At 41.9% G+C, this 26,308-nt stretch overlaps 1 protein-coding gene across 1 annotated transcript in view; it reads left to right on the top strand.

Moving 5' to 3' along the window:
* LOC149314007 (insulin-like growth factor-binding protein 2) overlaps nucleotides 1-20,864 on the top strand; it is a 108,705-nt gene extending 87,841 nt beyond the window's left edge. Inside the window, exons 2-4 of the mRNA XM_089520358.1 lie at nucleotides 1,885-2,084; nucleotides 14,446-14,586; nucleotides 17,190-20,864. Of these exons, the coding sequence (XP_089376484.1) occupies nucleotides 1,887-2,084; nucleotides 14,446-14,586; nucleotides 17,190-17,357 (507 nt within the window). The 5' untranslated portion in view covers nucleotides 1,885-1,886 and the 3' untranslated portion in view covers nucleotides 17,358-20,864. The remainder of the gene's footprint in view (nucleotides 1-1,884; nucleotides 2,085-14,445; nucleotides 14,587-17,189) is intronic.
* Nucleotides 20,865-26,308: the final 5,444 nt, after the last annotated feature.

Below are 26,308 nucleotides of genomic sequence, written 5' to 3'. Positions count from 1 at the left end.
TTTGTAGTCCAAAGAGGTACCTATGCATACTCAGCTCCTATAGGATAGATAGACAGCTGAGAATCTATCCTACAGCATAGAAAACTTCTGTCACTGAATTTTCGGCAAGTCAGTGCCCACTAGTGCACCAGCCATGGGACTGGGTGAGGTCAGACACTTGGCATCATATTTGTACAGCTTCTTCAATATAAAAAGTCACAGAGGTAGCTTGTAAAAAGTCTGGTCTACAGTCAGCCACATCCAAACAGGTATGAGTCCAAATTCCATTGACTTCTGCTGCAGTCAGGCCATAGTGCCAAAGATTGCTGTGTGGTCTCTTGCATTTTTAAGAGCTCATGGTTAAATAGCTTGTAAGACTACTATCTTCTGCATGTTCAGTAGTTCAAAACCTGAGTGGAATGGAAATATCTTCTAAAAAAAGACTCAGTTGTGAAAAACCAAAAAACCCTTTGTTTTGGGTGCCTTTGTTTCCACTGCTTCATCCATTGCCTTCCTGAGTTCGTCACATGAATGAACATATCCATCAGGATCATGCATGGATGATGTGAGGGTGATGTCATAACATTATGTAGCCAGTCAGATTTGATTCTGACACTTGGATAAGAGAGTGCAAATTCAAAAATAATTTCACTTTTTGCATGGATTGCTGATCAAACTCCCCAAAAGGAACAGATTTTCCTTCTGGGCCCAGCTCAGCTCTGGCCTCCCTTTCTCTTCTACTAGGCTTTTCTGATGATTTTGCAACTAGGGAGCTCATACAAAGTTATTCTCATCCTTTATGTGTTGGACATTCAGTTTGAACAGCTCTTTAAGCAAGAATAGAATAGGGTTTGGGGTTTTGGTGGCAGGGACGGTTTACATTAGGCCATATTTGATTTTTTTTAAAAAACAGACAAACCTTGTACATTTGATTTTGATTACACAATACATGAGCTAAAGAGCTTGTTTATAAACAATACCAAAGTTGTTTTCTTATACCACATTTTAAAAAAAAGATTTCTTGCCCTGTTTCTTCACGCCTTGTTGGGGTATTCTGCTATTATTTTTGATAATAGATTTTTTTGAGCCTCCCAGGGATAATCTCCCTGTTCCCTTTACTTCGCCCCCATGCAACCTGGCCTTATTAAGTCCAGAATCTATTTTGATGCCTCACCTGAGTGTGATACGCCAAGCATGAACCAGGCCTGCTATATCTGTACTGCTGGTGAAGGGAAGGAAAAAATGGATAAACTTATGCCAGGCACTGAGAGTTTTTTGAGTTACTTTTCTTTCTCCTCATAGTACAAATGGGACATTATGTTCGTGTTTAGCCAAATTGTCTCCTGTGGTTCAGACATGTGTGGGTTCTGATCTAAGATTAATGAATTATTAAATAGTTAGTTTGTGCAACTGAGCATTTAAACATAGAAACTTACCGGGAATGGTGGGGGTGTTGTCTTCTGAAAACAAAAGTAACTTCCAATCCTTATTTTGGCCACATTAGATGGAGATTTTCACATCTTGAGTAGCTGGTATGTCCTTTATACATGTTTTGACTGGAATTGATATTCGCCATAGGAATCTGTGGTTTAAGCTGCACTGCAGAAATAATGCAGTTTGATACTGCTTTAACTGCCTTGGGTCAATGCTATGTGATTCTGGGATGTGTAGTTTTTTGACATATTTAGCCATCTCTGTCACAGAGCTCTAGTGTCACAATAAACCCAGGATTCCATAGCTTTGAGCCATGACAGTTAAACTGGTGTCAAACTGCATTACTTCTGCAGTTCACATGCACTCTGTGGGAACTTTTCCCCCTTCGTGTCATTGAGAGCACCTGTACAAAACAGCACAATGAATAGCTTTCTTCTTCCTCCCCCTTTTACCCCTTTCTTTCCTGTGTAGAAATGGAAGAGCATCCTGAAGGATCTATCACTGAGAATGTTGTGGATGGCGCAACCAGTGTGGTGAATGGAGGCGGATGGATAAAGCCCCTCAATAATGGCAAGGAAATTGCTGTAATTCGTGACAAGGTGAATGAGCAACAAAAGCAGATGGGCAAGACTACTAAGCATTACCCTGAGCTCCGCCCACCATCTCCCAGGGTGAGTTAATGGAAGACTGAATGAGATAACCAGTAAGGTGTCCTCAAGTACTTGCCCTGCTTCTTCTCCATGAGTTCAAAGTGCTACCCAAAGTAGGGTTGCCATATGCCACCTGGGGGCGGGACTTTCCCGGTTTGGGGCGGGGCCACATGGTTCCACCCCGGTTTGGCCCTGCCCCCGGCACTCCCCCCCCCCCCCAGTGAGGCCCTGGAGGCAGCTCCACCCCTCCCCATGGCTGTGTGCCACCTTCCCCGCCTCCCTGCCTGGGATAGCCTAGACAGCAGGAGAGCTATTGCCAGCAAAAGGCATTACTTTCCAGGTTACAGTGAGAAAAAAAAAGGCCATAAATCGTTCCTGTTTCCCTGGGAGTCTAAATGCCTCATCTTTTAAATGTTTACCGCGTCAGTATTCTTGTAATTCTTTATCACAGGATCGTTTTTGAGGCCCTAAACACCTTTACTTGTAATATGCAAATTTCTCCCAAAGCTGACCAATGGGAAAGAAGCAATCAGCCCTCCACTTGGGTTGGTTTTCAATGGCTTGGTGAAAGAAGAGATTTTGCCTTGCAAGTTGCTGGTAAATAATAGAGGGCTTTGGGGTAGCAAAAGGCTGCAGAAATAGTTTGACCCCCCCCCCCTTAAACATCCATGGCTCAGTGCTATGGGATTCTGGGAATTGTAGTTTCTTGTGGCACCAGAGCTCTTTTGACAAAAGGAAGCTGAATGGTCCACAGAGGAGGTGTTGCCTGGGGGCAGAGCCTCTTGCCAGCAGTCTTCGGTGGAAGAGAGGAGGCTGATGGTCCTGGCCACTTCCCTTGGCTCCCTCCCTCCTCCTTCTCCTCCTCCTCCTCCTCTCAGAGTAGTCACAGCCTGAGCTGCTTATTCACTCTCCCTGGCTTTTCTCCCCCCCCCCTGCACTTTGAGACCCCTTTAACTGCCAAAGCTCAATGCTCTGGAATTCTGGTGTCTGTGAGGCATTTGGCCTTCTCTGTCAGAGAGCTCTGGTGCCACAATCAACTGCAATTCCCAGGATTCCATAGCACTGAGCCCTGGCAGTCCAAGCAGTGTGTTTTGGACACAGAGATCCTCCAAATGAATCCAGTCCCTAGCTTTTATATCTCTCTCACACACTGCAGGAATAATAACCCACTTTGAGACTGCTTTAACTCAATGCTAGGGAATCCTGGGAATGCTAGTGTTTGGGAGACATTGAGACTTCTCTGTCAGTGATGGCTCTGAGGCCACAATAGACTACAATTCCCAGGATTCCCCAGCACTGAGCAGTCTCAAACTGGACCATTTCCTCAGTGTGGATGCACCTGGGGAGGAATTCTGGGCACTGCAGTTCAACTATGTTTGGCGGGTTATGGGACTCCCTGTCAGAGATAGCTCTGGGGCCACAGTGTACTACAATTCCCAGCATTCCCCAGCACTAACCCAGGACAGTTAAGTCACTCTTGAACTGGATTATTTCCTCAGTGTGGATGCAGCTTTGGTGAGGAACTCTGGGCATTTCAGTCCAGCATTGTTTTATTTCTGCAGTGTATTTTGGACCAGAGACAAGGTGACCAGGCATCCTCCTTCTTTTCCAGGACATGTCCTCTTCTGTCAAATTTCAAAATGTCCTCCATTTGGATCATGGCTAAGAAGCATGGATTTATAATTACATGGGTGTTTTTAGCTTTTATTTTTGGCCATGTCCTACATTTTTTTTTTTTTTTTTGGCTTGGGTGCCCTACATTTTGGGGTGAGGGCATTGGTCACCTTGGTCAGAGAGCTTTCCAGGGGTTTAACTGCCATTCTGCTGTGGTGCTGGAACAGACCACCATTCCCAGAATTCCATAGCATTCAGCCGAGGCAGTTAAAGTGGTCTCAAACCAGATTATTTCTCCAGTGTAGATGCAGCCCAAGCCTTTTGCCTCTCTTATGCCTGAGATTTCAAAGCCCAGCCCTGGCACCACAACAAACTACAAATCCCAGGATTCCATAGGATGGAGTGATGAGAGTGAAAGCAGTGTGGCAGCAGCCTTAGTGTGCTTAATGCAGTTCTTAACATGGTGCACCTCTTGCCTATAGAGTCTCACAAGACTTTTTTGTTTAACAACTTGTACCCATTAACTCCATTTCATGTCTTCTTTATTTAGTGGGGAGGAATACAGACAAAACAAGTCAAAATGAAGAAAAACCAAAGTCCCTTGACCAAGTACACACTTCTGAGAAGTATACTTGGTGAGACACCTGAAACCGAGGGCAAATCCACTTTTTGTTTAACCATGTTCTATATGCATAGCCATGTTAACCCATGTTCAGTGTTAAACCCAAAGGGTTTGGTTGTGGAATAAGCCTCTGAAATATGCAAGAGGCAATGTTAAAATAAAGCCATGTTCAATGCCCAAATGTGCTGTTTGGAATGGGGAGAGGGGGGTGGCCAGAAAGGGAAGTACATTTCTGCGATCTGTCTACGAATAATGTCAAAATGTCCTCCATTTTTATCATGCCTAAGAAACATGCATTTATATTAACATTTCTAAAAAAGCCTCAATTTTTTGACGTGTCCTCCATTTTAAAAAATGTGTCCTACATTTGAAAATGTTGTCCTGCATTTGTCCTACATTTGTCCCGGTTTGGAGGTCCTGACTTATGGCAACCCTAACCCAAAGTGAAGGTCTGTAGACCAGTTCTCGTTCACAAGTCATTAGCAGCTGGTCCACTGAGAGTTTCCAAGAAAGAAAGAAACAGTTGTAGACAGTGGGCACAAATAGCTGCCAGTTCCCGGTACACTAGGGAAAGGAATAGCTAGTCCCCTACATCAGAAAGCCTGAGAAACATAGCTCAACACTTTTACAAATGTATGGTTGTTGCACTATGATGACCACTTAGTGAGAATGCCCCTGACCCAATCTTTTAACAACCTTGAGGTTTTAAACAGGAGACCAGAAGGCCCTTGTTTCGTTTGTTTGCTTGTTTTGCTTAAACCAGTTTTTTGCATATATGTATAGGACTATACCAACATAGGACCAAATCAGAAAATTAAATAGCAAAATCCAATTCATATGTTATGGCCCCTAGCTTAAATAATAATTGTTCTTTTTAAAAGATAATCTTTCAAAGCAAGTTGTTTTGGTTGTGAATTTAAAGATTTCTTTTTGAATAGAATGTCTTGCACTATAGAATAAAGTTATTCAAAAGAAGCAATTGACACTGGGTGCTGGTCTAAAAATCATAGAATCGTAGAGTTGGAAGAGACCACAAGGGCCATCCAGTCCAACCCCCTGCCGTGTAGGAACTCTCATTCAAAGCATCCCGGACAGATGGCCATCCAGCCTCTGTTTAAAAACCTCCAAAGAAGGAGACTCCACTACATTCCGAAGGAGTGTGTTCTACTGTCGAACAGCCCTGTCAGGAAGTGCCTCCTAATGTTGAGGTGGAATCTCTTTTCCTGTATCTTGCATCCATTGTTCCTGGTCCTGTTCTCTGGAGCAGCAGAAAACAAGCTTGCTTCAAATATTTAAACAGGGCTATCATATCACCTCTTAATCCTCTCTTCTCCAAGCTAAACATCCCCAACTCCCTAAGTCGTTCCTCATAGGGCATGGTTTCCAGACCCTTCACTATTTTAGTCGCCCTCCTTTGAACATGCTCCAGTTTCTCAACATCCTTTTTGAATTGTGGTGCCCAGAACTGGACACAATATTCCAGGTGGGGCCTGACCAGAGCAGAATAGATTGGCATTATTACTTCCCTTGATCTAGACACTATACTTTTATTGATGCAGCCTAAAATTGTACTGGTCTTTTTAGCTGCCGCATCACACTGGTGACTCATGTTCAGCTTGTGGTCTACTTGGACTCCGAGATCCCTTTCACATGTAGTCTCGTTCAGCCAGGTGTCCCCCATCCTATATCTGTGCATTTCATTTTTCTGCCCTAAGTGCAGTACCTTATATTTCTCCCTGTTGAATTTCATTTTGTTAGCTTTTGCCCAGCCTTCTAGACTATTCACGTCATTTTGAATTTTGATCCTGTCCTCTGGAGTATTTGCTACTCCTCCTAATTTGGTGTCATCTGAAAATTTGATAAGTATGCCCCCAATTCTGTCATCCAAGTCATTGATAAAGATGTTGAATAGCACTGGGCCCAGAACACAATCCTGTGGGACCCCACTGGTCACTTCTGTCCAGGATTGTTCAGCACCCTTTGGCCAGTCAACCAATTACAAATCCATGTAACAGTTGCCTTGTCTAGCGCACATTTTATTAGCTTGTTTGCAAGAATGTCATGAGGAACCTTGTCAAAGTCCTTACTGAAATCAAGATATACTATATCCACAGCATTCCCTTCATCTAGCAAGCTGGTAATTTTATCAAAAAAAAATTAGATTTGTCTGGCATGACTTCTTTCTCTGAAACCCATGTTGACTTTTTGTAATTATGGAATTGCCTTCTAGATGTTCACAGACTCTCTGTTTAATGATCTTCTCTAGAATCTTTCCTGGTATTGATGTAAGACTAACTGGATGATAATTGTTGGGATCCTCTTTTTCCCGTTTTTGAAGATGGGGACAACGTTTGCCCTCCTCCAGTCTGCTGGGACTTCTCCTGTTCTCCAGGAGTTCTCAAAGATTATTGCCAATGGCTCTGATATTACATTTGCCAGTTCTTTTAATACTCTTGGATGTAGTTCATCAGGTTGTGGGGACTTATATTCAATGAACAACTGTTAATAGACTGTTAAAGTTAAAAGATTTAAATTCAGATAGTCATTGTTGCTCCAGTTAGAGGGTTAGAAAATGGTAATAATAGCCATACTTTGAAAAAATAAGAATAATTGATTTAAAAACAAACAAACAGGAGTGTGTTGTTTTGTGAGGTTGTTGTTTTTTTTACATTATTTGGTTTAATCCAACCTGGTTTTTAGTAGCCAACCCTACTTCCTAGAAGGGCTAGATTGGTTCCCTCCTTGCTCTACTTTTCTCAGATTTTTTTATTCCAACAGGCATTTGAATGTTTATAAGGTTTTAATGGCGTACTGCACTGTTTTTATTTCTTACATTTTCATGGTTATGTTTTAAATTGTTCTTAATTCTATAGTGAATTTAATTATATGTTAACAAAAACCTCTTGTATGTTTTTACCAAAATATGTTTTATTTGTATCTTTGGTAATTTTTGTAAGACATTGTGAAGGATTTCCAGATGTGAAATTTGTTGTGCCACAATCCCTTATGATGGGCAGCACCAGGAGCTGTTCATCTGGAAGCACTCTTTGATCAAGATCATATATTGCTTCAACAGAGCATAAATATCCAGCAGTAGAGTTTTGTTACCCATCCTGTATACCGAATACCAGTGTAATGCCACATATGTGGATCAATGGTCAATGTGCATGGCTGGCAACTCATTATGCAGCTGGACTATGCAATGCACTAAGGCAATGCATAGAGACAATGCACATTCACATGCCACTCTCAGCGCTTTCATGTGCTGTTGTATGCACAATGGTCCCACATGCACAACTCTGCACAACAGAATTGTCAAGTGGTGGGGAAAGCTTCACTGGCAACAATGGTAACAAACAGAAGTATATGTCTATATACCAGATGGGAGTGTCAGAAGATAGATTATGATCCACTGGGGCAATTTTTTTATGAACTGCCTGGTTGTTGTTGTTGTGTCCCTTCAAGTCATTTCCAACTTAGGGAGAACCGAAGGGGAAGCAGTCCTGGGGCTTTCTTTGCAAGATTTGTTCAGAGGAGGTTTGCCAGTGCCTTCCTCTGAGGTTGAGAGCATGTGACTTGCCCAAGGTCTTAAAGAAAACAAGTTTTTCTCTCCATATATGATTAGAGTCTATGCTGCAGAATTTTGAGCATAATTTCGCTTGTGTGGGATATTAATGATATGATTTTAAAGTTGCTACAGTCTTTTGTGTCTCCTTTTTGTGGAGCAGGATGTACAGTCTGTCCTCCCCATATGCGGGGGATCCGTTCCGGACACACACACACACACACTCTGGCCCATGTATGGGGAGAACAGTGTATGCTCAAGCTTCATAAAAAAATAATGAGGTGTGTGCTCGCGGTGGTGTGGGATGCACCCTATTACTTCTGCCGGAGCTTGCCTGCCGCGTAAGCTCAAAGCTGCAGAAGGCAAGCCCACCTATGGGAAGGGCTGATTATATATTGATCATTTCCAGTCTGTTAGCCACTGTTTTGTTTTCCCTATTTGTTGACATACTGTATATTAGTTAACATTAGACTTGATTCTGTCTGTGTGGATTGCTGCAGTTCTATTGGAATATCATCTTTTTTTGGTGATTACCCCCCCCCTCCCCTGTTTCTCTTATTGCAATTTCCACCTCGCTTTTTAGAATTTAGGGTTCATCTTCATATGGTTCTTCATTCCATGTGTCATTCAGTTTTTCCATCCTCCCCCCCCCCCGAACTCTTCTATGCATTACATCCAGTTTTTTTTTAATTTCTTCTTGGTCTTTTATTATGTTCTTTTTCTTGTTATGAAGCATCCCAATCCTTGGTTTGAACTTCCCTTTGAGTTCCCAGTTCTTATGGAAGAGGTCTCGCATTCTTCCTTTTTTGTTGTTGTCTTCTATTTCTCTGCATTGCTTGTTATGTACATTCCTACAGTACTGTACATTCCTACAGTAAATAATACTGAAGTGTATGTCAGGAGCATGGGAAATTTGACACCAAATTTTCAGTCAAGATTACACTTGGCATCATCAACCAGAGTGCAGGGATAATTCCTCACAATAGACTTTCTAATTCAGCATGTAGTCCTCTTCCCACTCTTTCTTCCCCACCCATCTGCACTACACACCAGCCAAGTCAGTCATAACTTTTAGTGACTAGCTGTCTCTGCTGCTCCTGTAACTATTCCTCTAGGATATCCCCCATGCAGCTATACTGCTGCTGCTCCATGGGATTTCCCCCTCTCCTCTTTTTGTTGCCACAGTCACATTGCTCTAGTTGGCTTCGTTCTTCTCTGACTGGTTTGATTCCAAACTGAGACTGGGTAGCTGAAAGGTATTCAGTACACTTTCTTGGACAAAAACTGGTGGACTGGTGTGTTAAAATTGGTTTTCAGAGCCTCTTCAAATCAGTTGTGGGCTCTGGTGTGTGTGTGTGTGTGTGTGTGTGTGTGTCTGTGTCTGTGTCTGTGTCTGTGTCTGTGTCTGTGTGTCTGTGTTAGGGATTTGTCAAGCTAACTGTTGTGGGTGGTGTTTGTGTTCTTGAATGTTATGGATGGGGAGGGAGAAATTGGGAGAAGAGAAAGAAGGAGCACTGGTGGCCAGATCAGATAAGACATGTAGCTTAGAAGATAGTGTTAGAATCCTAGAATCTTAGAGTTTGAAGAGATCCCAAGTGCCATCCAGTCAAACCCCATTATGAGTCTGTGCTACCTAAAAGCCATCGCCCATCCATCCAAAACAGCAAAAAGAACAATTGGACGGTATCCCTTCAAAGAGTCAGAGTCCCACTGATTCTACAGAGCACAATTTCCTGTGGACTTGAATATGCCTACCATCTTAAAATATATTTACTATAGAGGGAGAGCCATTGAATGCACTGATATTCATGTGCAAGACTACATCATAGGCTGGATCTCCACTTCAAGGGTGTCTTTTAAGCTACATGTGCCACATAGAGCTCAGCCATTACATTGTGTGTTTCGTGATTTGGGATGTATGGTGATGATGTTCTGTGGGTAGTTCTAAATACTGCAGCAGGAGCATCATTACTTCATGTAAGAAAGCTGTAACATGTCTTTTAGGCCTAACAAAGCCTTAGTAGCAGAGGAGTCAGGGAATCTTATATGCATCTGAGGATTCCTGAATGCTCTAGGGGATTTTCTGGCTGACAGGGTTGGCTATTCAGTTGAGGCTTTGGTTTCCCTGTGGAATGGTGAGATGGAAAGAGCCATTGAAATCACTCCTAAGTGCACAATCCATTGCCGTGGACCCTGTAATTCACTTTGATTTCCAGAAGATCTTCAGAAAATGAAACAGGCTAGATGAGGGCTAGAGTGCAAGTGGCATAGGTCATGGAGCAAATACAACTGAAAATTGGCAAAGACCTTTCATTGTCTCTGTTATGTGGCAGTGAAGATGGCAAAAACAACATATTATGCTTCTTATAGTCTACCTTCAGATCATAGGGTGAAGAGCCTATTGCAGGCAGGCTCAGAGAGTCCAGGATTAGAACCTTCAGTTGCCTGCTGGGATAAATTTCCCAAGCTTTTTGAGCAGAAAGTTTTTCATATTGGTTGAGAATTTGATGCCATAGTTATTGCAGATTCTAGAGAAGTGTCCAGTGCACCATCTGGTCAATTTTCCTGGGACCAGTTTCAACTGTTGCAGCCTGACAATGTGAATAAGACACTTGAATCAGTCTGCCTCACCACATGTAGTCTTGACCCTTGCCTGTCTTGGCTATTAAGAACTTGCAGACATGGATTGTTTGGGTGGGTCCAAGAGGTGGTAAATGGCTCATTACCTCAGGGGAAGGTGCCTGCTGCCTTGAAGGAGGCTATACAGCACCCTCCTCTGAAGAGGACCTCTCTGGACCTGATTACTAACACACTATCACTAATATTCTGTATTTGGACAAGGTGCTTGCATGTGTGGTGGCTGGGCATTTTCAGATGTTCTTGGAGGAAACAGAAATCTAAACCCATTTCAGTCTGGTTTCAGTCCAAGATATGATAGCGAGACAGTCTTGGCTGTTCTGACTGACAACCTACTCTGGGAGAAAGACAGCAGGAATGCTACCCTGTTGATCCTTCTGGATCTCCCCCGGTATCAATGGCTTTTGATACCATCAATCATGGTATATGGCTCTGATGGATGGGAGTAGGAGGCTCTGTTTTACAAGGTTGGTTCCAGACACTGGGACTGGGGTTCCCCTGCTCAATCCCATGGTCATTGTGCTGATCAGTACCACAGAGTTCAATCTTATCTCCCATGCTGTATCTACATGAGCCTGCTGGGAGAAGTCATTAGGAGTTTGGAGGCTGGGTGCCATCAGTATGCTGATGACACTGAGCTCTGCTTCTCCTTGTCATCGAAGTTGTCCGGGGCTGTGAAAGTGCTAGACCAGTACCTGGATACTATAATGGGCTGAAGGAAGGTAAATAAACTGAAGCTTGTTTTTGTTTTGAATTCAAGGTGCTGACAATAACATTTAGAGCCCTAAATGGCTTATTTACTCAATACTTAAAGGAGCGCCTCCATGTCCCATTAATAAATACATAGTGGGGAGAAGGCCTTCTCTGGTGGCATTGCAGTTGTGGAATCCCCTCCCTCTGAGGCCTGATTGGCACCAACATTAGAATGATTTGGTCCAAGGTAAAACCTGGCTTTTTATTGAAGCTTTCGGACAAAACTGATTTCATCCAGGAGGCACACTTTTATAGTAATATTATGGAGAAAGGTGGGATATAAATCAAAATGCTTCAAAAACCAAAAAAATTTTCACAGGTGGCTGATACAGTGTCATTTTTGCATTCTGGTAGTTCAATGTACACATACTTTTCTTCAGGCTCAATATTATTACAAATATTGTATAAAATTACCTTCGGGCAATGTGTATAAGGTGTCTATGAAACACAAATGAATTTTATATTTACACTTGAGTCCCATCTCCAAGATACAGCATTATGTACACATACGCAATTACATGTTTTCCCAAATCTAACAAAGAAATAAATAAAACATTTCTGGTCCTGAGCATTTTAGATAAGAAAAACTCATCCTGCAATGCAACAGAGTTATGTGTATTCATGTGTCTTTGTGCTTTCAAGTTACTTCTTGCTTTACAGTGATCCCCCTGAATTTCATGGGATTTTCTTAGGCAGGGAATGCTCAGAGATGGTTTGCCATTGCCATCCTCTGTTATATAGCCTACAGCAGAGTTTTTCATGCTATATGGGGCCTTTCCCCCCTTTTTTAAAAAAACCAGCATGTCAGGAACCAATACCATATTTGTGTCGTTTGGCTACAGTTGCTTCTTTCTTTTCTGGAACCTCTCCAGGGGCTTGCAACAGATGGCTCAGGGACCAGCACTGGTCCATGGACCACCACTTTTGAGTAGCACTGGCCATTAATAAGAACAGTCATGGCAAGTAGAGTCAACACTTTAAGCTGAATGATTGAAGCTGAAAAACTAGATATCAGTATCACAAATCTCTGCTTGGTCAGCCCCTTTTGGAGGAAGAGAATCATGTGGTTGAATAACCCACATATCCAAGTAACCAGATGCCCTGCCTTAACCAAGTTTCTTGGAACAAGAAAAATGGAAAATTATATATAGAACATAAAAATCCACTGTCCTCTAACTTGTTCTTCCAACCTGCTAGTTCCAAGACAAACAGGAAACTTCATATTTTAGTTGAATTAATTGTCACTTGTTATGTCAGGGCCTGGATTTCAGTGGTCTTCTCTCACTGGCCTATAACATATGATATTCCTTGGTGATCCCATATCCAAATATTAACCAAACCTGATCCTTCTTACTTTCTAAGTTCAGATGGGATCTGGTGAGTTCAAGATATTACCATATGCTAAAAAATTTACAATTTTTGAACCAAGGTAACCTAATGTTCTTTAAGATCAGTTGAATTCTGAAGCCTACATATCACTCCCCCCCCCCCCCCCTGCAGTCTATGGGAAGGGCTGTAGAGTTCTTCATGAGGCTTCAACTCTACTTTCTGAATGCTTTGAACTTTGTTCAGATTTTTTAAATTTGATTTTTATTAGACATGGATCAAACAAAGTCAACCTTATTTTTGTACATACAGTTTTAAGCACCATAGCCTATAAAAATTTTATTGTTGTTATTATAAAAAATTGAAAATTGAGGATCCAAGTCACTAAACCATTGATGGCGAACCTATGGCACGCGTGCCAGAGGTAGCACTCAGAGCCCTCTCTGTGGGCACATGTGTCATCGTCCCTGCACAGAGTTTGCCAAAGTTTGTTACTAGAAAGCCAGAGGGACATGGCACTTTCCAATATATAAGTGGATTTTGGGTTGCAGTTTGGGCACTCAGCCTCGAAAAGGTTCACCATCACTGCACTAAACTATGTGTATCAAATACCATGCTTGTGTACTGTGATCGCAAAATGCTAGAATACACGGTTGCCTTTTTAAGATGTCAGAGGAGTGCCATGGAAATTGCTTTACCATAGAAACTCATTCTTTGCATTGTGTCTCATTTAAAGATCTGCAACCATGTGCATTTTGCCTGGGAAAGGCATATGTGATCACTCCAACCCATGAGGCTACAGGCCATCAAACCAGGAGTGGGAATCATGCCACCCTCCAGAGGATGTTGGACTACAAGTTCCAGCAGCCCTAGTCAGCATAGTTGGGGGGATGCTGGGAGTTGCAGTTCAGCAGCCACATGATTCTCAACCCTGCTTTAAATATTAAATATCAGGCTGAATTTGATTGAGTATGAAGAAATTTCTGCAGATTTGGGCATGTAATCATAAATAATTCTAAGAAGGAAATTATAAATAAATAAGCAAATAAGTCCCAAAGCAGTCCTAAATATTTACAAAAAGTATTTGAGCAGTTTCCAGTCCAATCTAAAATTTCATGTTTAAAAGATGACATCCTTTTTTAATGTTGCGGTGAACTCTGTCTATTGCACAGTTTTGTTTTCATATCCATTAATCAAAGATGTTGCATGCCAGTTTCTCAAAACATGTCATCTTAAGTGTAGTCAGCTGTATGGACATGGACATGTTAATAGTGTTGCATCTTTGGGCTCTAGGCAAAATGCCATTGCATCACAACTCTTGGATACTTTTTAAAAAATGTTTAATGACCTTGAAGTAGTACAGCTATAAGTTAAATGAACTCATGCATAGTTCTGACAGTTTGAAATCAGGGTGTAAGGAAATTTCAGGATTTGAAACAAATATAGTTAGATAAAGGAGCCCTGGTGGTGCAGTGGTTAAATGCCTGTACTGCAGCCACTCATTCACAAATCACAAGGTTGTGAGTTCAGTACCAGCAAAAGGGCTCAAGCTCAACTCAGGCTTGCATCATTCTGAGGTCGCTAAAATGAGTACCCAGCTTATTGGGGGCAGTTAGTTTAGTTGTAAACCGCTTAGGGAGTGCATAAGTGCACTGATAAGCAGTATAGAAATGTACTTGCTATTGTATAAAGTCTGAGAGGCTTTGTGAAGCAAGATGAACAACTTATCTTCGTGGTGTATGCCAGTGGAAGTCTTACCAAAAGTGTATCTGTAAGTGAATGTAACTGTCATCTCCATTTGTTTGACTGGAATCCAATAACCTGATTTTATTTCCTTTCTCTTTTGCTTTTTTTGTTTTTTGCAGACCCCTTGCCAGCAGGAATTGGATCAGGTCTTGGAACGCATTTCAAACATGCGCCTACCAGATGAGCGTGGTCCATTAGAGCACCTCTACTCCCTGAATATTCCAAACTGCGACAAACAAGGCCTTTACAATCTCAAACAGGCAAGTCAGGGGAGTATTTAAGGGCTTCTTCGGACAACATCAGAAGTCAAGAGAGTTCTACTCATAGCATAGGATTTCCTGGTTCAAATTTCAAATAACCTGGCTAACTTTGAGTACATTCAAAAATGTGTATATGGCACCATTTCATGCTTCACTTCATGAAGCAAAGACAGGTGGTTTCTCTGTTAATGGGGTGATGAATCTATTATGAGTTCTAATTTGAAATTTAATGGGGCTATCCAAGATTGGAAACTTGTTTCCCAAATAGATTCAGAACCTTGGATGGCTTCTTTGAATTTAAACTAAAATCCAGAGATTATTTGTCACTTTGCTGACACAAAACATCTTGGTGTGACTGAAAGTCTCACACGGTCTACATTATGTAACTTTATGAATACTTAGCTACGTAGCAAAAGCTGTGAGAAACTGTGTTAACTTCAACCTTAGATTTCCACTCTGTGGGTTATAGAAAAGCAATCTGTGTTTTACAAGGGTGAAGAACTGCGACTCTCCAGATTGCATCTCTCAGTATTTATTTTTTACAAAAATTACTCATGGAATTATTTATGAGCCACATTTCAGCCCAAAGGTCTCCAAGGCAACTTCTGATTTAAAAGTTCTTAACAGAGTAAGAGCAAATTGGGTGGTGGGGGGTGGGAGGTGGACAAGAAGCCAAAATAGAGGAGAGTAATTGCATCTAAAATTATTTGAAAGCCATGCAGGACAAAACAGTGTCAAGAGCCCTCCCTGTCATTTCTTCTAATTCATCGTGGTTGATGCTGATGGAAAATGAAGTCCCATTGGGAAGGTTTTGGGTGTTTTCTTAAGGACTCCCCCCCCCACACACACACACATGGATATCAAAGTTTGTGGATGCTCAAGTCCCATTAAATACAGTGGCATAGTAAAATAGTGTCAAGGTTTGGATTTGTGAATTTATATTTTTTAAAAAAATTATTTTCAAGCCATGGATGGTTGCATTTGTGGATAAAGAATTGGTTGGATACAGAGGACTGACTGTATGTGTGTAGCACGGAAGAATGACAGGATGAGTTGTTCAGCTCTTTCCAGGAAATCTTGTGTCATTGAGTTGATTTAATCATGGGGTTGGGGGTCAGGAGTACAGTGACAAGTTTCTGATGGAAACTGAGGACAGATTGGGCTTCCATGTTGGCAGCTGATCCATCTGTAGCATATTTCATCCTGAATCACAAAAGGAAGTACTCCAGGTAAGTACAGTGATATATTCAAAGTTCATTTTTCTAAGTGCATTGGGAAAATACCCTGTCCAGCACCACCCCCAAAAGCTATTGGCATGAGGCCACAATCTTTTGGAATTGGCATGCAGAGCAAACCGTCTTGTCTATTCCTCAGCCTGGGGCTAGATGAAGATCAAGCTCCCTGAGATAAAAGGGCTGGCTTGGCCCTCCATCCTACTGACCCAAGCAGCAAAGTCTTAGGGCCAAGAAAAGATCATGGAAGCCAAGAGCCCTTTCTTTGTACACACCCTCCTGGCAGGGGAGAACCTACCATTCTCTCCAGATTTTCTTGCCAGGCAACATTTCTTTGCTTTTTCCCTTCTGAAGACCAGCTGGCATGCTTCCCTCCCCCCCCCCCCCCCCACACACACACTTTATTAGCAATTACCCTGCTGGACATACTGGGTGTGAACAAAAATAGAGGGTGTGGTTGCTTTGATGGCTCTTTCTTTCTTTGGGGATGAAAGAGGCAAACCTCAGTGCCCCCAGGTTTTAATTACCTTGGAAGGCCCACACCCCACAGCTGTGGCTTAATCCCCCTTCAACAGCATTGTCCCCTGAGGGGATCTATTTGTGGTGCTTGAAGTGTGCACTTCAACACGGCCTTGTCCTGCACCAACATATGGGTTTCTTTTAGATCAGCTCAAAACTGCAGGCAGGGTGATTATCTCAGTTCAGGAACAAAGTGTTGGAAGCTCTATGATGGACAGCTTAGGGAACTGGCTTTATTTAGCTTGAGAGGTGATATGAGACCCATTTTTAAATATCTGAAGGGATGTCTATGAAGTTGATGGAGCAAGCTTGTTTGCTACTGCTCCCAAGACCAGTGGATTCAGATTACAAGAAAAGAAATTCTACCTAAAGATTTGGAAGAATATCCTTACAGTAAGCTATTCAGCGATGGAATGGATGGGCTCAGAGGGTGGACTCTCCATCTTTGAAGTTCTTTAAAGGTGGATGGGCATCATTTAGGCATACTTTAGTTGGGTGCTTGTGCACGGCAGAGGGTTATCCCATCTGTATTATTCTAAGTTTAATTTCTTGTGTTAGATTTTTTTTGTTGTGTATCTTCAAGTTGTTTCCGATTTATGGCAACCCTAAGGCAAACTATTATGGGGGTTTCTTGGCAAGATTTGTTGGGGGGGGGGGGGAGGATGCCTTTGCTGAGTCTGAGCTATTGGCTGATCTAAAACTCTGTGAAGCTTTCACCTACCCAGTAGGCAATATGGATGAGTAATAAAATGTATGATGTTTGGGAAGTCAAGTCACTGTTAGCTGCGTACTGTTATGTACGGTATGTTTTTAGCCAACATTCTTTTTCTTTCTCCTCTTCTCCATGTTTAGTGCAAAATGTCAGTGAATGGCCAGCGAGGGGAATGCTGGTGTGTTAATCCCAATACTGGAAAAACCATCCAAGGAGCACCCACCATCCGTGGAGATCCTGAATGCCACCTCTTCTACACCGGGCACGAGCAAGAGAATCGAGGAGCACACGCCTTGCGTGTGCAATAGATGGACACGTTCCCACTCACTGGCAGGCAGCATGGCCTAGTTTCAGTGTTGGATTTTACATGGGTTTCAATGCATCTTGGGCTTGGGTTTTTGTTTTCCTTTTCCTTCCTTTTCCTTCCAGCAGTTCCCAGCTCTTTGCGGGTACATGTGCCTCTCAGTTGCTTGCCTTTAAACCATTGTGGAAGAACTGCAAACAGGCTGATGATGGAGGGACTGGTTTCTCAGACTTTTTTGCCTGAGACTTAGTACCTCTTTTGGGTTGGGTATAGCCGTGACACCAATAAGACAGGTGTGTTCTGACAGGGAACTCCCCTACCCTCTTCACCCAGGTCTCTCCAAAGAACCAAGGTGCTCAAGCTCCCATCAGGCTAGATGAGATAATCTTCACCGCAGCTCCCACCCCACATACACCAAAGACCAAAGATTGTAAATACTGCATATACTGCCTGCTACATAGAGCAACCTGACCAACCTCTTCCTGCTGGTCCCATTTGGTCATTAGGTGGTTTGTAGCATCCCTGAAGGTTGGGAGAATCCCTGTTTAGACCAGCAGAAATGCTACATTCATTCTTGAAAAGCATGGGGGGGGGGGGGTTAGAAGGTGCTACACCTTGCCACCATCTTCTTCCATAAGGCATTGCACTTAATGTCTGCAGAGCTATAGCACCCTTCCTCCCTCCCCCCCCCCCACCATCATTAAATTCTTACAACCCTACAAATGGAGTTTTGTCCATTAAAAATGGAATACCATAAGCCATGTTGTATAACTTCACTCTCCTTTTGGTGGAGCCTTAGATTCAACATCTAATAGGCCTAGTCCTATGAAATAGTGTTGATAAGCAAGAAATGTTAATACTGGCACCACTCTTTTTATGCTGATGCTACTCTTTTCTATAATAAAAAGTATCTTTAAAAGTCAAGTGGGAGAGGGGTCAGGTATTAGGGGAATAACTTCGGCATTCTTTTTTCCCCCTCCTCAAAGAAGCAAAAACCCATTTAAAACCCATGTGTAAGTTGCTGCCAATCTCCCTTCCTCCTGGTACAGGTGACCCAGGTGAGCAATGCCTATGTTTTTGTAAGTAAACTACATTAGAGAGCTTTGTAAAGACCCTGAAATGCATACAGAAATATAATATACACACAGTTACATATACGGACACACATGTAGGTTAATACATAATATGTGGGAACTAGTGGGGAAACTGTGTTCTGTACCCAGAATGCAGGAATGATCAGGTTTCTCTGAGGTTTCACACACATACATGATTTTGCTTCTGTGTGGATTGTGCAGGTACTGAAATTTTATTTAGGAGCTACATTGATAAGAAGGTTTCTTGTATTATATATACCAATTTATATTTACAGGACAGTTGCTAGGCTCATATACTTGGCTTAATAGTTGGAGGTTGGGTGGTGGTGTGTGTGTGTGTGTGTGTGTGTGTGTGTGTGTGTGTGTGTATATATATATATATATATATATATAAAAGGGGGAAAAGCAAGCCAACGTTTCCTCATTTTCTGTAGAACTTGAGTGAGTGTGCAACAGGTAGACAATTTGAGTTTTTCTGACAGTCCTTGATCTAGCTAGCTGCTGGAGGGAGTGGTTTTTTTGTTGTTGTTTTTGTATCAGTTACCATCTAGAAAGATAAATCCCTTCTGTGGCAATTAGGCCTTTGGGAGAGATTTTTCCCCATGGTTATCTTTCCTCCCACACCCCATTGTAAAAATGGTGTGGTAAATAAATCCCCTGGAGCTTTTGCCACACCAAATACAAATATGCATTGATTTGTCCCAAGAGAAATGGCTTGTAGGACTAATTTTTGCTATTGAGTTTTCTTGTTTTCTTTTCTTTTCTTTCTTTTTTTGGGGACCGGAGGTGGTGGTGGCAAGGCAGAGATTATCCGGGGGAAAGGAAGTGAAAGTTAGAGCACAACATGTAAAGAGCTGTTGAGAAGTTTGCCAAAGGAAATGATGGCCACTAGATCATGCTCAAAAGGGAGAACAGGTGTACCAAAAGGCTGGAACCACTCTAAAGGAAGATGGACCCAAAAGAAGAAGGGCAGAAAAAGGTGAAGGGATAATGTGATTATGATGGGCAGAGATCCCAAAATTCACAAAGAAATTCTCATAAAGGGCACTGTGCCCTGGTCATAGAATTAGATTGTTTGGAAGACTATTGTGGTCTAACCTGATGTGGTAATAGTTAAACGTAACGAAGGTTCTCTCACTGCCCATTTGGTGATGCAACACAGTAACTTGCCTTTGCCATGTATGACAATTTCTCACCCAAATTGTGCTTTGGCATATCCCAAATCCATTCTCACATTTTTCAAATAAGAATTTGCCTTAATGTTGGAGTCCCTATATGCCATCATCAACCCAGCAAAGCATGTGGGAAACAGAGGGATAAGCTCAATTTTATTTACTGTCCATTTCCAATCTATTCAGCATCCAAGAATACTAGTATTAGTGCCTTGATGGGGAATGTTGCCTGCCCTGCTAAGTTATGCCTTTAGCTGTAGATTTTTTGTTTTGCAAGTACAAACCTGGAACCATGATGGAAAGCTGTTTCTTCAGGTTCTGGGGGCATAAATCAATGATGCTGGACTGTTGTCATCCCCTGCCCAACCTTTGGAGGCATCCAAATTCCATAGTGTAACACCTAGTAATTGTTTTTAAAAATTGGTGCTATCTCTTTTCTGTTGATAACCATCAAAGACGAATTGGGCTGCTTTCCATGCAGATACTGAAAGCATCAGCTCACAATTTGTAGACCTGTTTAGAAATCACAAATGTTTTCTTTCTCTGTTGTTTTTGATTGCTAAAATATGAGAAAGCTGGAATAAATTAAATGGGATGCCAAACAAAAATATGTCTCAACTCTTGGTGTAATGAAAGATGTGTAGCCCAACATAAGAATATCCGAATTCTCCAAGCTGACTGTTCTTGATGTTGACTATAAAGGAAGATCTCATTGGACACCACTGAATATCCACCATTGTTGATTCTCCTCCTTTGCTCAAAACAGTACAGTTTCTTACTTGTAGCAGTAAAATTCAAAGACATAGCTTTGTTAGTCTGGATCAGTGTGCTAAAGGTTCTTGTAACACCTTTGAGACTAATTGAAAGAAAGAGGTTGGTATTTCTTTGCTTTGTAAGATTCATTTTCTTATGGTAATTCTATCACTGGGTTTTCTTGGCAAGATTTGTTCAGAGGATGTTTGCCTTTACCTTTGAGGCTGAGCGAATGGGATTTGCCAAAGGTCACCCAATGAGTTTTGTGGCTAGGGATTTGAACTCTGGTCTCCCAGTATCCTAGTCCAGCACTCAAATCCCTAAACACTTGCTCCAATACACCCCAACTTTATTACCTAAAGCAAAGCATCATCTGTGCAAGGAAAGGAGCCAGTTTGTGTTCATGTATTTGAAACTGCATCACAAAGAAAGGCAAATAAAGGAGATGGAAGAGTTCATGTTAGAATTTGGTGAGACTATTTCATTGTGAAAGTTGCAAGACAAAAAGCAGCGCACATTTATTAAAATGCAGCTTGTGCCTTCATCTAAATTGCAGTATTACTCTCTGAAAAGTATAGATATCCATCATCTCTGTGGAAAAAAAATCCCTGCCCTTCATGTGCTGTGCAAGTACAGAAACAGCAGAATGTAGAAGTACCACAATTTAACTAGAAGGAAATAGGAATTGGTAGAGCTGCAGCTCCCACATGAGGCCATTTGCAGAAGTGAAGCCTGAGTTTTACAGCAGTTCAGCAAACAGATGAATTTGAACTCACAATTCTCAAAATGCATTTCCATTTGAGTCCCCAACAGTACACACAGGACTGGATGTACTTTATCCCAACTCTTCCCCACAATTTTATGTAAATGTTTTAATTAGAAAATAGAGGATTACTATAGGAAAGCTGACCATACTCTCTTGAGATGAAAATGGGACAAGGTTATTCATGAAAAAGTAAGATGCTAGGTTTTATTATATGAACATATTTTTTTTAAAAAAAATATATGAACATATTGAGCTAACAATTATCCTTCAGTGACAGAAATTCAGGTAGATATAGAGAGGGACTGTATTTCACCACGATCATACCACAAATATTTTTCAGATAAAGTAATGTTATGCAGCAAATTTCAGTCTTTCAACACCTTATCATAAAACTTCTCACTCTATGGCACCATTTTTTTTACAACTACAATTTCAAACAGGGATCTTCAGTCTTCTTGGAAAAGGAAAAGGGTGCTCAACCTGAGGAAAATGGAGCAGAGGACAAAATAGGGGAATTTCAGCATAAGTAAAGAGATAGTACAGGAATACCTGTGTAACCTAAACGAATATAAGTCTCCAGGATCAGATGAACTACATCTAAGGGTATTAAAATAACTGCCAAATGTAATATTGGAGCCATTGGCAATAATCTTTGAGAACTCCTGAAGAACAGGAGAAGTCCCAGCAGACTGAAGGAGGGCAAACGTCCCCATCTTCAAAAAGGGAAAAAAAGAGGATCCCAACAATTATTGTCCAGTTAGTCTGACATCAATACCAGGAAAGATTCTAGAGCAGATCATTAAACAGAGAGTCTGTGAACATCTAGAAGGCAATGCCATAATCACAAAAAGTCAACATGGGTTTCAGAGAAACAAGCCATGCCAGACAAATGTAATCTCTTTTTTGATAAAATTACCAGCTTGTTAGATGAAGGGAATGCTGTGGATATAGTATATCTTGATTTCAATAAGGCCTTTGACAAAGTTCCCCATGACATTCTTGCAAACAAGCTTGTAGAATGTGGGCTAGACAAGGTAACTGTTATATGGATTTGTAATTGGTTGACTGGCTGAACCCAAAGGGTGCTCAACAATGGCTCCTTTTCATCCTGGATACAAGTGACCAGTGGGGTCCCACAGGGCTCTGTCCTGGGCCCAGTGCTATTCAACATCTTTATCAAAGAGTTGGATGACAGAATTCGGAGCATACTCATCAAATTTGTAGATGACACCAAATTAGGAGGAGTAGCTAATACCCCAGAGGACAGGATCAAGATTCAAAATGATCTGAACAGACTAGAAAACTGGGCCAAAGCTAACAAAATGAAATTCAACAGGGAGAAATGTAAGGTACTGCACTTAGGGCAGAAAAATGAAATGCACAGATATAGGATGGGGGACACCTGGCTGAACGAAACTACGTGTGAAAGGGATCTAGGAGTCCAAGTAGACCGCAAGTTGTATATGAGTCAACAGTGTTATGCGGCAGCCAACATGGCCAATGCAGTTTTAGGCTGCATCTATAAAAGTATCGTGTCTAGCTCAAGAGAAGTAATAGTGCCACTCTATTCTGGTCTGGTCTGGTCAGGCCCCACCTGGAATATTGTGTCCAGTTCTGGACACCTCAATTCAAAAAGGACATTGAGAAACTGGAGCGTGTCCAAAGGAGGGTGAGTAAAATGATGAAGGGTCTGGAAACCATGCCCTATGAGGAAAGACTTAGGGAGCTGGGGATGTTTAGCCAGGAGAAGAGAAGGTTAAGAGGTGACATGATAGCCCTATTTAAATATTTGAAGGGATGTCATATTGAGGAGGGAGCAAGCTTGTTTTCTGCTGCTTGGATGCAAGCTGTAGGAAAAGAGATTCCACCTCAACATTAGGAGGAACTTCCTGACAGTAAGGGCTGTTCGACAGTGTGACAAACTCCCCTGGAGTGTGGTGGAGTCTCCTTCCTTAGAGGTCTTCAAACAGAAGCTGGATGGCCATCTGTCAGGGATGATTTGATTTAGATTTCCTGCATGGCAGGGGGTTGGACTGGATGGCCCTAGTGGTCTCTTCCAACTCTATGATTCTATGATCTTCAAACCATTGTTGCAACATAACAGGGCAATTTTCTTGAAAATGTGATGAAATTAACACACGAAAACTATGAGACAGTCTGAAAATATGAAAAATTAAAAAGGTACATTAAGGCCCGGTACAGATGTGCATGAAGGGGCAGTGACATGCCGCCCCTTTCTGCCCCGGATGAAGGCTGCAGTAGACAAACGCTGCAGCCTCCACAAGGCCTAAAAAGAACCTGCTCCCAGCAGCAGGTTCTTTTTGTGCCACACGCTGGGCGCCATTGGCACAGCTCGTGCACAAAGATGCCGTCCGCATGGCCCTATTTGGATGCTGCAGTGCATGGATGTCATAATTGCATGCCCCGTATGGACAGGGGTGAGCAATTATGGCGCCCAGGTAACGCAGGGAGGGTTATGACTGGGGATGTTCAGCCCTCACCCACCAACAGACCAGTACTTTTCGCCTGTCTGTACCAAGCTATTATCAGCCTAACCATAGGACACAAAACGCTGGATAAGTAGAAGGAACAGTGCACTGAAACACACAATTCAAGGAAGGGAAAGGTATTCAACTGACAGCCCTAGGATTAGGCTGAAACTGAAGTAACAGAACCTACCAGTAACCATGATCCTATATACAGATTCTTTGGTTTTCTCAGCTCCCAAGCAAAACTCACATTTAGTCCAGTACCATTCTTGAAATGATTCTTTACAAAACAATGGACAAATATATGTTGACCATGATAACCAGGATATATTTTTTTCTGGATATGTCTACCAGGTATCCACAGAGCTTATATGTAGTCTTTTCTCTGAATATACCACAGCTAGTGACACAACCTACATGGTATAGTGGTTTGAGTGCTGGGCTACAAGTCTGGAGATCAGGGTTTGATTCCCTACTCAGCCATGGAAACTCACTGGGTGACCTTGGGCAAGTCACATACTCTTAACCACAGAAAATCCCAACAGGTTCACCTTACGACCACCATAAATCAGAAACTACTTGAAGGCACACAACAGTGCAATGCCTGTTATAATGCAGTTGATCTTCCTGCCTTAATTTTAAAATTGGTCTTTGTCAAAGTTATCACTTCTCTATGCAAAGGACACCTTTGACACCAACTGTGCAAAAGACATTGTAGTATAAGCCTTCGTAGATGTGGTCTACTTCCTCAGATGCATGGAGTCAACTTGTGCCCAGGAAAGACCTCTGTAATCAGTGTATGAACAGCCATAGAAATGCAAAACTTGTGAGTATGTTGATGTGAGAAACTCAGTTTTAACTATGGTTATTGAGGGACAAAGGCAGGAGGAAAGGCACCACTTCACTCCATGCATCTCTGGAAGTAGATGAAGCCTATGAAAGCATATGCTACAACTTCTTTTGCAGTCCGTCTCAAAGGTACTGCAAGATCCCTTTGCATACTGATATTCCAGATTGACATGGCTAGGCCTCCAACTTCTATATGTATACTTATTACTCTGTAGCTCAGAACCCTGTGATGTATCAGTGTTAATATGGGCTTAACCAGAGTTGCTTTGCTTTGCTCACAAAGGAAAGAACAAACTACAACAAGAAGCCATTTGTCAGGTTTGGTCTAAATTTGGGAAAGATGAGGCTCCAAAAGCATCAGCAGTGAATGGACAGGCACAAGTAGGATCCCGCTCTTGCAGAATTTCCTCATTGTAAAATGTTGCTGAGAGTGTAGATTAGGTTACAGTGGGTCATTATGCTGCATGTTATGAAATAACATTTAGATGGCCTAAATATCCTAAAGACACCAGAGCCTGTCTGATCTTGGAAGCTAAGGTCAGCTCCGATTAGTACTTGGATGGGCACAAGACCAAGTATCATATACTGTATGCTGTTTGAGGAAAGAACTGACAAAACGGCTTCCGAGTATTCCTTGCCTAAGAAAACCCTATCAAATTCATGGGGCTGCCATGAATCTAACAACTTGAAAGCACATACAAATGCAACCATTCGTACTACTTCTGCATGGGTTCTGACCATGCCCAGGGGATGGGACTAGACACCAGTTTGCAGCCTTTAGGGAAGCTAATTTCCATAACTAGTGTAGTATGAGACATGACTTTCATAGTGATTTTTTGAATTGTTGTGGTGCAATTTATGATGGCCAACACATCTGTTCTATCCATGCTGTAAGAGGTCCTACAGAGAACTTCCCTAACAACCAGCTGATCTACAATTGTGAGAGTTATCACCTGTGTACTACTTAGGAAACACTACAATTTGTAAAAAGCAGTGAATTGTGACAATGGGTATTTTAACTCTTTTTTTCTTCAAAAGGCACAAAATAACCCAGCACCACCTATCAGGCTAACTGGTTTATTACTACATTTTACACTCCTATACCCATGCCCCATTTCTATATACAGCTGCAGACACGGACAGTGGGCTCACTTTATTTGTTGCTGTGTGCCTTCAAGTCACTTCCAGCTTATGAAGCTATCAGTGGTTTTTCTGAGGCTCAGTGTGTGTTGACTTGCATAAGACTATTTAGTAGGTTTCCATTGTCGAGCAGGGATTCACACCTTGGTCTCCAGAGTTGTAGTCCAATGCTCAAACTACACCACGCTGTCTCCCATTGACTCCATGTAGCTGACAAAATAAAAGTCTACAAACCTTTATGCTAGAATACAGGAGTTAGTCTCAAAGATGCTACTGGATTCTTTTATGCCATTTTATGGTAAGACTGCAGATATTTCTCTGACTACTATCTTAGCAACCTTCCCTGCTAAAAACTGTTTCCAAGCAATAGGATTAACAAGATGTGGGCTCTTCTGGTCTCCTATCTGACTAAGTGAAAGGACCTGAAATCTGGAGGTACTTGCTATATAGAAGAAAATTGTTAACACTCAAGGAAACAAAAAGTTTAGACTGAATAGGCTTTGCTGAAATCTTCTACGATCGCTGGCAGAGAGTGCAAAGGACAGAAGGGGTAGTCAAAGGTTGGCCTAAATTAAACCCAAGTAAATTCAACTGTATGTTTAAGTCTCTCATTTAAATCAGTAGACATGTTAAGTTCGTTCCTCGTACTTTTATTGGGATTGTATTACTACATGCCTTTGGGAAATGTATCT

This window comes from Sceloporus occidentalis, unplaced genomic scaffold (genome assembly GCF_023333645.1).
Source record: "Sceloporus occidentalis isolate IW3139 unplaced genomic scaffold, rSceOcc1.0.p SCAF_4, whole genome shotgun sequence".
In the NCBI taxonomy this organism is placed as follows: domain Eukaryota; kingdom Metazoa; phylum Chordata; class Lepidosauria; order Squamata; family Phrynosomatidae; genus Sceloporus; species Sceloporus occidentalis.
This window is presented reverse-complemented; position numbering and strand designations above follow the sequence as displayed.